General features: G+C 38.4%; 1 protein-coding gene across 3 annotated transcripts; it reads left to right on the forward strand.

Annotated features, from left to right (window-relative positions):
* Nucleotides 1–137: 137 nt before the first annotated feature.
* On the forward strand, nt 138–13,385 carry RB195_016242 (uncharacterized protein; the record flags this gene model as incomplete). Of its 3 annotated transcripts, XM_064207308.1 has the most annotated exons (25): nt 138–148; nt 1,283–1,320; nt 2,249–2,363; nt 2,468–2,534; nt 2,607–2,707; nt 4,553–4,676; nt 5,001–5,087; nt 5,546–5,661; nt 6,134–6,219; nt 6,282–6,420; nt 6,506–6,643; nt 7,418–7,536; nt 7,591–7,670; nt 8,890–8,997; nt 9,063–9,196; nt 9,250–9,388; nt 11,040–11,202; nt 11,385–11,474; nt 11,542–11,621; nt 11,686–11,742; nt 11,841–11,976; nt 12,430–12,598; nt 12,718–12,787; nt 13,073–13,237; nt 13,299–13,385. In XM_064207308.1, 25 exons carry the CDS (start codon nt 138–140, stop codon nt 13,383–13,385), a joined length of 2,619 nt encoding a protein of 872 aa, XP_064063187.1. The 3 variants fall into 3 exon arrangements, with proteins under 3 accessions (XP_064063187.1, XP_064063188.1, XP_064063189.1); XM_064207306.1 differs by lacking the exons at nt 138–148; nt 11,040–11,202; nt 11,385–11,474; ... (5 more) ...; nt 13,073–13,237; nt 13,299–13,385 and adding an exon at nt 996–1,042 and having other exon boundaries at nt 9,250–9,415; XM_064207307.1 differs by lacking the exons at nt 138–148; nt 1,283–1,320; nt 2,249–2,363; ... (11 more) ...; nt 9,063–9,196; nt 9,250–9,388 and having other exon boundaries at nt 11,133–11,202.
* Between the last annotated feature and the right edge of the window lie 1,155 nt (nt 13,386–14,540).

Raw genomic sequence — 14,540 nt, forward strand, 5'->3', positions numbered from 1 at the left:
TGACGCCTTTAATTACACTGCGCACAGCCAGGAATTATTCAATGCTGGATAGTATCACAATTATCAGAATCTGAACACAAACATAAGATCAAAACAGATTTGTCTCACTTCTCTGCCAGCGTGATCACGTGCGGCTTATGTCAAAAAGGTATGCTCATCCCTTAAATATACTGCTGGACATACCGTATTCTCTTCAAGTAATCGATGCCGCATTTGCCTAGTAGTTAATTTAAACAAATTACATAATACCATAGGAATTTTAAGTGCACCCATTTTGTAAATAGCTTCATCCAAGAACTAGGATCTAAATAGTGATAGTTAAAAAAAAATAGTTATCGTCCCACAAGTACCTTCAAACTTGGCAGAAGGCTCCTTTGGTAACATAGAAAGCCTTTAGCTTGAGGAACTGATGGTAATGGGTCAGGATTAGTCGAAAAATAGATGAAGGAGTACCGCATCTCCGTCCAACTCCTCGATTTCCTGATATGTCTCCTATGCTACATGGGGTGGGCATTGTCGTTGAGGATGTACACTTTTCTCGAACACTTTCCACGAATTTCTGGAGGTGACCAGCGTAGATGACAGTAGCTAGTGCGCGTCCTTGCGAACGTAGAGCGCTATCCTCAAATTCTTGGAGCAGGACATCGCTATCATGGGACATGTTAAAGGCATCACCCCACGAATTTGAGGTGGTACGGATTTCCGGTGGAGTATTCGTATACGGGATAGTAGATTATGGAGAGATGGGTGATTCAGTCCATTTCTTCCTAATTGCCGTAAAAACGGTCCGGAAAATGCGGGGCGTGCACAAGGCTGGCGTGCTCCAGTCGAACTCGTTGTAGAAAACAGCGCACTGGAACGCTCGAAGCTGTATCTTCCGGGCCGTTTTTTACGGCAATTAGGAAGAAATGAACGGAATCACCACCTCTCCATAATCTATGATCCCGTATACGAATACTACCCACCTGTAATCTGTACCATCTCAGATTCGTGGAATGATGCCTTTAAGAGATCGTGTCACTCTCAAGCGAGTGGACCAGAGGTAGGCGATAGGAGTCGTAGTGCTGCCTTCGCCAAAGCGATGACAATGATTCTAACTGCTGTCGAGACTACAGTGCCGCAGAGCCATTCCTAAAAGGCTCCTAATGACCCAAGGCTAAAACTAACATTGCTTATTTAAGTCACAAGAGAGTGTCTTTATGTATATATCTTTTGTGAGAACAATGACTACTCAATTTCACTTCACATCTCTATGTGTTCGAAATTCTTCTTTTTTTTACAGGAAACGTCTCAATGTTTCCGATCTCTTCAAGTCGCTGGGTTGAGTTTTAGGCTGTTTATTTCGTTAAAAATATAAGATGGTTTCAATTTTTCAACAATTTCAATTCAATTTTCATTCAACATTCAATTCAATCAATTATAGTACTAGCCCTTTGCACTCCAATCTAGTCTGGCACAGCAGCAACTCCAACACTTTTTCGTTACAAATGCTACCCTAATCCTAAGCCACATATTTTTTAAGCAGTAAAATAAAATAATAATATAGTAAAATACAGCCATTGCAGTACTATCTCTAAGTTGTAAACACCACTACCAGCTAATTTTAATTTATAAAATTGCAACAAAATTTTTTATATTTTGAAATATCTCAAAGTATGACATTTTTAGAAGCAGTCACTCATATCCATTCGACGCATCTCAGGACCCAAAACTCGCTATTTGCGCGTCGTTTTTCCTTTTCTTATCTGCTTGAACATACAGTCTCTTTTCTTTACTTTTCCGTAATATGTGAAGTAAAAAAGTAACAATGCAGTGCATAAAACCGCAAAAACAAACAAATTTTATTATTTTTTATCTGAAAATGCTAAAGTAAGCTAAACAAACGTGTTGCCGCCACGGCGACAGTACACTTACAGTACATATTTTCAATGTCACCCAGGGACAACGAAGTGCAAAACGCTAGTAAAGTTTTTAAAGAAGCGATTATTCTTTTGAAAGGGTTTTCATCAGAAAACAAGTGACATTTTTCCATAAAACAAGGAGTTTTTTTTTTGATAAATACAACATTTCTAAATTTTAGATGTTGAATAAAATATAGATGGTGCACATAGTGTGGATACAAAATTCACGTATATGTTCAGTAAATTTAAGTGACCCTTTTTCTAAGAATTACTAAAAGAATTTCAAATTTATTTTCTATTTTATTTCCAACATTTTGTTTCTTAAACTATGTAATGAATGTCTTAAGGACGGTGGAATGACTTGTACGCTCGTGTAATTGCATTGAACTCACTAGTATTTTCATCAGGACAGTTACATTACTCCTTCAAGAGATCTTTGTCCTGGAAACGAAGCGAATTTGGGTAAGAGGCCAATCTGGCGTTTTTATCGTAATATAAAGAAGCCAGAACTCAAAATAAACCTTTTTCTATCGCTTCCTTCTCCTGGATAATTCATAATTCTTCAGATTTTATGACTGCGAAGGTAATCACTATACGCTATTAAAACAAAATGTCAGCCTTTTCCTTGAAACGGTATGTAGTTGAGGATTTACCTCAAACGTTTTGTGAAATATCAAAATTTTACTTTATTTTGTTTGTTTATAGCAATATGGTGAATCTGCAGCAAAATTCACAAAAGATGAATTTGTATTGTTCTCTGAAGGTGGTGAAGCAATTGGTCTTCTGCTCCTTATTGCGCTTTATAGGTTTGATGACACCTTTTTTTATTCAACTGAGTAGTTCACATGAAAAGAAGGGAATTATTGTACTGTAGTCCACAGTGAATTCACCATTCACGTACATATGGTATAATTCCAAGTTGATTAAGGAGAAAATTGTATTGATTTTGAGAATTAAGGTGGTATTGTCCAGAATAATTCACATGTTGGCTTCCAATTTACAGAAGAAAAATGTTTGCATTCTTTTTCGTTCCTACGAAAACGTTTCATACATGGAGACATTATCCGTGCCTGTTTACTGCAGTAGATATGGAATTACTTCTCAGCTAAGAATCGTTGAAAATAGAGATAAACTGATTCATTCGATCTTCTATACCCATTAACTAAATCCTTTCATTAACCCTGTACGTGGTCGGGTGTAGTCTAGCGGTTAGAGGTTCCGGTTCCTGGACGATCGGACGGATGTTCGAATCTGTCATTGTGCCCACCAAGCCCTTCGTCTCTCCCGCTTCGATAAATTGGTACCAGACTTATCTGGGAGGATAAAAACACTGACTGACACATCGTCTAGCCCCCGCAAGTCATTGTATAGGCCAGTTACACGTCCTTAAACCTCAAACGATTCTGAATTGAAGTGAACGTGGGGGCGCATCCCAAGCAGATTGATTAACGCCAGAAACTTTATCCTTTATACACACTTTAACCGCATATGGGAATTGACAAATCTTCGCAGAAAGTCCGCACCAAAGAGCAGTTGGACATAAATCACCACACTGGACAGACGATATTTCTTTGTTCCTTTTCAATTAAGTTCTACACTAACCACGCTTTGACGTCATGCTCACTTCAGCGGCCTACGCTTCCCCTACCCAGCCAGACCTCACATGGCCAGCTGATACTCTGCATCTTGGGTGCAATAAGAGCAAAAAATTAATAAGTTGTACTGGATCTATGTTTTCTTGTTGTGTCAACGAGGTACTAGTGAATCTTTACAGTGGTCTTTGACAATTTCGTTTTTATCAAAGGCCTGAAAATGGTTCGAGGTTTTTCCTGCTATGGGCATTCTATGAAACTCCTCCTCTCCTTGCCTAGCCTCTGTTAAGTATGCTACGTAAGAACTCCAAAAAATGAAAATAAACTGAACATTCCGAATGACAGCATTTCGAACGCGACCTGATTCGTAAGAGACTCTAAGAAAAGCACTGTATGTCGGGAATATTGCGTTTTTTTTTGTCCACATGGAAAGACTGGAGATCGCAATCATCTAACTAAATAGAATACCTAGTCTGCAACGCCATTTATATAGGAGAAACCGGAAAATGCTGATATTAGCTCACGAGAAGGGCACATTTACTGAAAAGGCATAGGAAATGCTCTGGATTTCAGTAAAGAATCCATCCATGAATAACAGAAAACGAATGCTTATCAATTACTAATGACTTTATGCCATTCGTAACACTTTGTGAACTCTAAGACTGCCCCACAAGCAGTTCCTCAACACTATCCAGACATTAATACTCAAGGATACTGTACAGTGTGTAGATGTCATTCGCCTTTGGTGACGAATTGTAAGGATGAGGTAGTTTACCAGACCTGGAGTTCTTGCGTGGTGTACCTGAACCCATATCGAGAATTGGCAAGGAGAGCGGAGGAATTTTCAGGTCTCTGATAAAGACGAAGTTGTGGAAACCTCAGGCAAGCAATAAAGTTTTACTAAAACCTCGTTGTCACAACAAGAAAACATAAAAATAGTTCACAATGCTAAGATTTCAAGAGAAGTGGACTTGGAGATTATCACTTACATTATTTTATTTCACAATTTAGCATTCTTTTGCAGGGAAATCTCTATAAATCGAGTTAAATCAATTTTAGGATGAGAACTCCACAAATACTATCCATAGGAGCTATGCTATACTCTATCTGTCCAGGAATGCACTTGACAAGGAGCAAATCTTTTGCCCGAGCATCAATATTCCTGTCAGGAGTTGCGAGTAGAGTGCGTCTTTTAAATTTCCAGTCTTACGAGAAAAGTCACAGTAAATTTTTTTCTGGTTCACCACGAATAGTCATAAAAAGCGGTATTATCACGAAAAAAAGTAAGTAAAGAATTTTGGAATTAAAGAAAAATCGAAAAAAAAAGAATTAAAAATTAAGGGAAAATTACCAGTAGATCACGTAGTTTTTTTTAAACGATGACAAGCAATGATTCCCTTTTCAAAATTCAACACTAACGAATTGCCTTCCCTTGAGTCAAACTTTCCTTGAGATTTCTTTCACAAAATAGTGTTTTTTTTTTCTTTGCCTAAAATTAGCATTGCAGATGCTGCGAATACCTACAATGGTTCATTGCATGGAAAGTCTACCTCGACATCTACGGGTCTACGCCTTACCAATCATGTTTGCCTCGGTATACATTATAACGAACAGTTCGACTAAAAAAAAAAAAGAAAAAACTTCGGGAAAATTCGGTAAAGGTGTTTCCAAGCGGATAACGCTACGTACATATGTGACGACCAGTAAAAAACCGACATTATTTCCATATGAAATTTAATTTGGAAAAAAACTACATGCAACATTACAAATAATAAATTGATAAATTAATAAAAATAAATAAATATATATTCAAAAAAATAAAAAAAAATTAAATATTCTTACGTACATAGTTTTGATTTGACGCCGATAAAATAAAGATCTTCATACAAAATCTGGCGAAATATTAAAACAATAATCATTGCTTCAAATTTTTTATTTTTGAATGATTTGTAAGGGAACTTACCAGTGGAAGTAATCAGAAATCCCGGTAATGTTGTATATTTGACGTATTCTAACTTTTATTTCAGATTTCATGAGATTTTTTCATTGTAGGGAGTTATCTTCAACCAATTTATAGTGCTCTTTTCGAAAAAGGTGCACTACTCGTTGTTTTGGACTCATGTGATGGTCGCTTCGTTTATTGTTATGACATGTTTTCTTCATGTGAAGTAAGTATTTCGAATTAGTGGTCCTCCTAACTATATCAATCGAAATAGAATTACAGAAATCGCACAAAGAGGTGGATTAGAGGGTAAGAGGGGAATCTTTCATTGCTCAAGGGTTTTTACCAGGCACAGATTGCTAACAAATCTTGGAAATTTTGCGCTTGGTGAACAGATGTTAGTTAGGATCAAGAAAAACTAAGAACACAAGTAAAATTCCTAAATTCGCGATAGAAAGTGGATTCAGACGCACATTTAGAATCCTAGAACAGCCAAGCGAATCCTGAGAAATGGCTAAAACACATGCTATTTTTGCTATTTGCTTTTTGCTATTGCTATTTGTGAGCTACGCACCTTCAGTTTTCACTTCTTTTTTTTAGCAGTCCACGAATATTCAATACTTGATTCCGAATTTTTCTCATGAATATTAGTAGGCATCCAGAAAATCGTTGAATAAACACCCAAAACATTTATTAAGGTTTGCACCACCTAGTATTATGCACACTTTGTTGCATGCAGATTCAAATCTACTCAAGAATGAACTCGAAAAATGGGTTCCTGAAGGTCTGAAATTCAGTTTCAGATCAAATTACTACTAGAAAAAATCGGAAAGTCTTCCGTTTCAGGCCAATTGATTAATATAGACTCATTGATCGATCATATTCTCTACAGAGGACCTGTATTTACTTCACAAATGCGTGCGCTTACGAATCTTCTTGCATTTGGACCACTTGTTCGAAAAGCGGTTATTTGCGCTTTTTTGCTGTATGTTATCCTTGTTTCTGATGTTTATGCTTCCGGTACAGAAACTTAAAACAACAATTGGCTCCGGTTTTTTTCCCCTATTCAGGCCGCTAGGAATGTTGATCTTCTCGTCGGCTACTGCCTACCTCGATGATCGCCTCAATTTCGGAATATATGAGACTGATTTCATATCGAATGTGCTAAGTATCCTCGGATTGATATTGACAGTGTATCTCTGCACTAGGTGACTGTTTCATGTACAATCTTTCCTAAATGTGAACGGGACAGTCATGAGAGATAATGAGAGGAGAGGGAAGCAGCCAAAACAAAAAGGGTTTGAGGAGTGCATGAGTAGAAATTTTTACAAGAGAATCAGCAACGATTAGGTCAGGGAGGTAGTTTGGAGTTTGGAGCCAGCAGAGTTCAGAGCCTCGCGGACGAGTGGTTCGACGGTCCTGCGGTTTTCGTGGTTACCGAGCGAACTGTTGTGAATACGGATTTGATGATAAATTGATTATGTGATTACGGATTTCAGGTGGAGTATTCGTATACGAAATAGTAGAATATGGAGAGGTGGGTGATTCCGTCCATTTCTTCCTAATTCCCGTAAAAAACGGCCCGGAAGATGCGGCGCGGGCAAAAGGTTGGCGCGCTCCAATCGAACTCCTTGTAGAAAATCGCGCGCCAGAACGCTCGAAGCCGTATCTTCCTGGCCGTTTTTTTACGGCAATTAGGAAAAAATGGACGGAATCACCTCCTCTCCTTAATTTACGATCCCGTATACGAATACTCCACCGGAAATCCGTACCACCTCAGATTCGTGGGGTGATGCCTTTAACCGAGCGCCCGCGTGGATCTGAACACTGCAGGCAGCCTTAGTTCGGTATCCATAACACAGCTTACGTCATAGATAGCCCCCAAAGAAAGGATCTAAAGGATCCTACCTCCAGTAGTTAAAACTTCAAAATCATTAATAAATGTTGATCGTTTCGGGAACCTCAGCTACTTCTATTTCCAGGTATGAACGTCGTTTCACAATGGCTATCATGCTTGCACTGGCTATCGTTAGCCAAGTTGTACTGCTTAACATACGATTAGAGGTCTACAATGCTTGTATGAAAACGAACATCCCTCAAGGTAGAATTTCCATCAGCGGATTTTTTTTTGGAGAAACCTCCTTAATTAATTAAGCTTATCGCATGACTATTGCTAAATTTGCTTATGTATGCGCTATGATGTCGTCCATTGTCGTGTTTATGGTTCCTCGAATGGTAAGTGCAATTTTTTTTTGGGTATAATATCTCCGTATAAGTAATATGATCCTTAAAACTGAACTAAAATAAGGGAAAAATGGGAGGAACGAAAAGAAATGAAAAAAAAGCATCATTCACGTAAATGTGCTGCCCACTCTCACTCTTTTCCTGAACGGAGTTTACTGTGTATTAGCTGTACAAAATAATAAAGTTAAAAATCAATCGGTATTCGGTTCACAATTAGGAGCAGAACAAAAAAAAAACGGTAAATTAAGGATAGAAACCTAGTTAGTATCGCCGAAAATCGTAAAAGAAACTCAGTCATCCTTCATCGCTCTTTCATCCGAGGCAATCCTTTACTTAGTACTGAGTTATCCTACTTGTTGTATAGGAATGCTCCCGCATTAAAACGCATCACCCTACGAATCTCGGCTGCTGCGGGTTTCAGGTGGGTTATACCTATACGGGGTCGTGGATTATAGGGGGGAGGATGATTCCGTCCATTTCTTCCTAACTGCCCTTATCCCAATATTCTATGACCCCGTTGAGGCATAAACCACCTAAAACCCGCACCACCCCAGATTTGTGGTGTGATGCCTTTAAACCAGCCATTAACCAGGAAATCCTTGTAAAAACCATATGAACTAACTTGAAAATTTATCTCCTTGTCGATGAAAATGGTTCGATTTGGCGATGAAGTAATTCTTCTTAGGAAATGAAGTCCACAGTTCAAGTAAAGGCATAGTTGGCTTAAAAAGAATCCTGAAAAGAAACCCTGCATCACATTCAAGAGAGTGTAACTGTAGGAGAGGTGATGAAATGACATTGATAAGGAAAGAGAGGGAAATGAGTAACAAACGAATTGCATACAGTAATTTGGCAGCTCAACTTGTTTTAGGTATATAAAATTCCGCTAGAAAAGATCAGAGGGGTGGAGAGGGGGGAGAGATGGGGAATCTACGAAACATTTTTATTCTTACTCTCTTCAGCTGATGCTAGTATGTTCCCTACGGGGAAATTTCAAACAACTACCATTTACATTTTTTCGTAGTAGAGAATTTAATGTGTAGCTAAGATGGTGTGATAGTATAATCGATAACATCCTAGAACGGTTCGCGATCAAATTAATTCCTCTCTGGTTACGCCAAAAAATCAGCTTATGCCCCATCAAGATGAAGAATTTCTACAAGCTTTGCCTTTAAATTTTTTTAAGTTCATTCAATTCAATCCACATTAGGTATTGATGGAACATGTCCCAACATCACTTCGTACAATTGTCCCACTTGCATTTCTTGTGGCAACTTTCGTTTCTCTGTGCCGTACTGGCGTTCAATTTATGGCTACGGTACGTTCTCTTTTTTTGCGTCAACATAATTCAGCATCGTTATTTCTGAACGGGCAAATTTTCAGCGCTTACCAGACGCTTACCCAAATGCAACCCTAATATATTCCCTAGGATATACTCTATTTGTCGCTCCTTTCGCACTGCTAATCGATAACTCCACTCATCTTCCTATAAACACAGCAGAAATCGCAGCATATACGTAAGAGGGTTTTTTTAAGTCTATACGACATGTTGTGAAAGGAAATTTTTCAGGCCACCACGGAAAGAGTTCCCGCAGAACATAGAGCCCAGCGATATCCCCTCAGAGCACTTCTCAGTGCGAATGATGCTTCAAGCCTGTGCAGCTGCGGAGGAAACAAAAATGAATGCACGAACCGTGGAGAGTTCACCGGTTACTGATCGGAGTCGGAGTACCTGACAAGAAAATTTATAGAAATCTTCCTTATAGCGTTAACATTACTGGAAATCTTACCTTAAGATTTTTAATTTTCTTATATATTAAATGAATATTTGCTCGTGGGAAGTCTTTATCACGAACCCTCTGTTTGCGAATTAAGTGACGAAAATGAAAATCGTTGCGGGATCACTCCGAAGCGTGGTATCGCATGGGTCCCAAAAATATTATCCGGCTAAAGCACGTGTGGTAGCAGCTAAGAAATGGGTAGACGTAGCTACGTATCAATCCCAGGATGGTCAGGCGAACAAAACGATGGGCTAAGCTGATGTGGCTTAAATGTGAAATACTAAAGGCAAAAAATAAATTGGATAAAGTTCGTGGAGTTGGAAAATCCGATTTTGGGTGCGCCACCACGTTCACTTCAATTCAGAATCGTTTGAGGTTGACGAACCCGTAACTAGCCTTAAAAATGACTTAATGGCGAGCCGATGATTTTTATCATCTTTATCTTAGGTTTTTATCCTCGCGTACAGGTCTGTTACCAATTAATCAACCCCAGAGGAAGGAAGGGATTGGTTGACATCAGGGTGGTTTTGAACCATCGACGGACCGCACAGCTACAGCGAAACCCCATAACGACTGCGCTACTTCCGCCCCCGAAATGTAAAGCCACGACATTCTTTGCGCCCTAAACTGTAAAATAACCTTGTTTTTGACGTTCAACGCAAAAACTGCGAGATTTTGGAGTTCGTTCAAAGAAAAGATTTCTTCTCTGGGGGAAAAAATCTAAAAGTGTGGTTTACCTTTGTCTGAAGCGCTGTCCAGTGCATCCAACATAATTATACTTTTTGGAACATACTGCTCCAAAAACGACTAGAATTATGCAATTCTTATTTATTTATTTATTGAAAACACCTGCAGGTGTGCCATAAAACAAAAAAAAAACAAAATGGAACAGAGTTCACTAGAATTCCGCCTGAATTCTACACAACAAAACTGGCCCTTCAAAACATGAGGAGTGGTGGATTGGCAGATCTTCTAGCAAATATTTGACTACTTTGACCAAAATTTGAAAAAATAAGCTCCTCAGTAAACAATGACTTCGAATGCACAATGACAGACGCAACGCAACTGCTTCGCGTGTCATATTGCTCGAGCTCTGTCTCTCTGATGCACCGCTCGTTAGCGCAAATTCCTGTCAAATTTGCTGTGCAAGGAGAGAAAAAAAGAGAAAAAATAGATAAGCTGAGATGACCGTGATGATCTTCAAACACAATATGAATCATAACAGACTGTTTAAATCTCAGAGCACTCAATTAACACGTCCATTTATGTACGCCTGAATTTATCAAGTTGAATCACGGTAATTTCAGCTCTGTCATGTTAGCGGCTAAGCGGTCGCAGCTTACAAATTTGTTCATTTCCTTCCGGTGTGGCAAACGGTGAGTTCTTTTGAATCATCTAGTGACCTACCATGGTCAATAATAAGATTAAAATTTTCTTCTCTAGAATGTTCTAAATGAGTTATACATGTAGCCGAGGTAATAGTAAAGTTCTTTACTACTGCCTAAGCTTGTAGAAGGACATTTTATGAAAAATAGCCAAAAAAAAATTGTGGTTATTAATACTAATGCAATCCGTTCAGAAAAACGTTGACGTTTCACAGAGATCAGTGCAGAAAGACGTTTTACTAGCTAGGATTGGACAAAGAACACGACAACGATCTTTAAGAGGAAAAATGCCGTTGTGCTCTCTGCTCCTCTCTCAGTATTTAGTGTCGGAGAATAAATATTCGGATAAGCTGGCTGGTGAGTTCACAGTTAAATGTTTTTGGTTTTGCCTATGTCTGACGACGTTCAATGAAGTTGAAAATCTTTCTTTTTGAGCAAAATAGGAAGCCGTAGCCTCTTCCCACCTCAGTAAACTTTTAAATATTCAAAATTTGAGCAAGATGAGCATTTTCCATGATCGCATATCCTGATATACGTAGGTGTTGTTGGATCGCATTCTTCAACGCAAATCGAAGCAGTTTCAACGTCAAGCCAGCATCGTCTGGTCGATGGTGGGCTGACAGTACTTGGTCAGTCACAGCTAAGTAATCAGGCAAAAAAAATTATGAATTCATTAATTTTTGAGCGTACATTCAGGTCCATCAAGCCTTCTAAGCGGATTCCCAACATCTCTAACAGCGTCAGAACATTCTTGCAACACCGACTTCACTCTTAAGGTTTGTACTATCGTTACGTAATGAGTAACTGAGGCAAAAGTCCACTTTCTACCTTTTGTTTTAGAACATCTCAAAGACAGCAGCTCCAAAAAACTTTATCGCTTCACAGCCTATTAAACTGGTAAATTTATAATGTTTTATGTTTTTTTTTCATTCATTAATCACTATTTTGAATATGTGTTGAAAAAAACAGTCCTCTAGCACTGTATTTAAATTTAGAACTTTGATGTAAATCGAGGTGAATTGCCAAAATCCAGTATTGGTGTACCTATTATTCCTAAAACATGTCCTACATCACTACTATTTGATGCTCCATTCCCGTCCATCCAGAACATAGTGGCCACTGTGGATTTAGGTACGTCATTACCAAGAGTTTATTGAATAGATAAGATTTTCTAGCTAAAGGGAAAAGGTTGGGATGTTGCGAAAATCTAATAAAATTTGAACTTGAATCTAATAAAATTTAATAAAATTTGAATTTGAAAGCTTCTATTTCACCCACTTTTGATTTACTAGTTTTACCACTATTTTTGATCATTTCCTTTCATTATTCATTTAGTTTGCTGCTTTGCTCGTTCACACTGTCTTTGTTTTTTTTTTTTGTCTTTGTTTTTGTTGTGGCGATCCTGCGACGAAAATCTTTCAAACAACCACCACAATCGATTAAGCTATAACTAAAAATCTGTATAGGACCGCCACAAACCATTGTAACTGTAAAATGTTAGAATTCTTTGTCAAGACTAAAATGCAGAAATTTTCTTAATTTAAAGAGGTATTTTGTATTTATTTTGTAATTTCTCGCATCCAGGACAACGGATCGATCTTAAGAAATTGACGTTACACTCGAGAAACACCGAATATAATCCGAAAAGATTCTCGGCGGCTATTATGCGAATACGAGAGCCACGTACTACTGCACTGATTTTTTCATCGGGAAAAATGGTCACCACCGGTGCGAAATCTGAGGATGCTAGTCGGTTAGGGTTTTGTGACAATTTCACTACATATCCACTAAACAATGCTTCCCAAATGAGTGTTATGCTTTGATTTGAGGAATGGAAATTATTTCATCCTATATAATAATTTCATATTGCAGACAAGCCTCACGAAAATTTGCTCGAATCGTTCAAAAAGTCGGATTTAATGTTAAATTTGCGGACTTCAAGGTATGTATGAGCTTTTTTTTCGGTCAGAAAAAAAAACAAAAGAATCCTTGATAAATCGACACAGAAAGGTTTTCAGGGATTAAATTGCAACCACACAGTATATTTTACCACTTATCTCTTCTGTTTATCATAGTAACGAGATCCAAAACAAACGTTACCTCATTTTTCTTCTCACCCAGAAGCCTTTTGTATTTCTGCTTGCAAAAAAGCATTGCTTTCCTTCGCAAAAAAAATGAAAAATACTTATTTGTTCTGTTATTTCAAACCTAAGCTGGTAAGATTTAGGTCCAAAACGTTGTCGGATCGTGTGATGTGCGATTCTCCATTCAATTGGAAGGTCTGTGTATTATGCATGCTCAATTCAGTACCTATGAGCCAGAATTATTCCCTGGCTTAATCTATCGGATGGTGCACCCAAGGGTGGTGTTACTCATCTTTGTATCCGGCAAGGTTTGCCTTCCATAAATATTTGGTTAGTTTTGAATATGCTAACGTGAAATTCTTTTTGTAGGTGGTCATAACGGGAGCACGAAATCAAGACGACATCGATTTGGCCTTCAAGCATATTTATCCGATTCTTAGACGGTTTAAAAAGTAGTATCATGTGATTTCTGTTTCCACTATAGTCATATTGCAATTGCAAGGACATTTTAATTAGGATTTCGTGGTCGTCATTAATCTTAACTGTCACTCTTGCTTACAAGCTCATAGCTGTCGTCAATGTAATCTCTCTCGTCATCTGAATTTTCCATCAGAATGCTATGTTTGGTAACGTATACTAGAATTCCAATTTCAAGAATTACTTTGAAAAGATCCAACGAATGTGTTTAAATTATATTGTTTCTTCGCAGCACTATGTGCTAATTTTTCCATGTTTCCAAACACCAGCTAATCACACTAACGGTGCAATCGAATCACAATTAGTAATGATGTTCTGATCCATCGATTAAAGGCACGAGAGTATCACGAAACTGACGTGGTGCGTAAAATCCATAGAGTTCAGGCTGTAAATTACAGAACTCAAGCTCCGCTTCCCTCGGCTGCATGTTCGATGGTTTTACTTGAATAGGCTCTCTAGGAAATCTAATTGGTTCTTCATTTTTCGCACGTGGATGCTTCGCGTGCTTAAGGGCGTTATACGTTGCAACGGATATCGTAGGAGTGGCGTTTGTTCCTACGAGGTATGTTAGGATACGTCCCTTTATACATGCACCGGTCCCCTCAACAATCTATCCATTGTTTTTACTTGAATAGGTTGATGAAGAAACATCGTTGATCTCTGACCGCTCGCTGGCGGCGATGCAGCGCGTGCGCAATGGTGGTACGTCCCAACTTACCTCGTAGGAAAGTACGCCGTCTCTCATGCCGTTTTTGACGCGAAAACGCCCCTAGATAACTGCTGTTTTAGTTCTTACAGGGCCGATAAAATGACACAAAACTTGTCGGAAAGGATAAAAACACTGGTCCCTGCTGTTTCATTGTAGATGTTGCATACACGTTTATAATAAGTGCAATTCTGAATTGAAGGCAAAAGCGTTGACGCAACCCAGAAGCATCGATGAATGAATGACAAACACTTTTCACACGTTGCTCTATTGATAAGTTTTCTTTTTTCAAAGGATAATTTATAGAATATTAAGTATAGCACATATTTTTGTTCATTTCTGCAATATTTGAGGACTCGCAGGGAAGTTTCATCCTTTCTTCCGAAATCGTAAAAAAAAAAAAATGTGGAGGTGCAGTTAATCGAACT

Source organism: Necator americanus, chromosome V, assembly GCF_031761385.1.
Source record: "Necator americanus strain Aroian chromosome V, whole genome shotgun sequence".
In the NCBI taxonomy this organism is placed as follows: domain Eukaryota; kingdom Metazoa; phylum Nematoda; class Chromadorea; order Rhabditida; family Ancylostomatidae; genus Necator; species Necator americanus.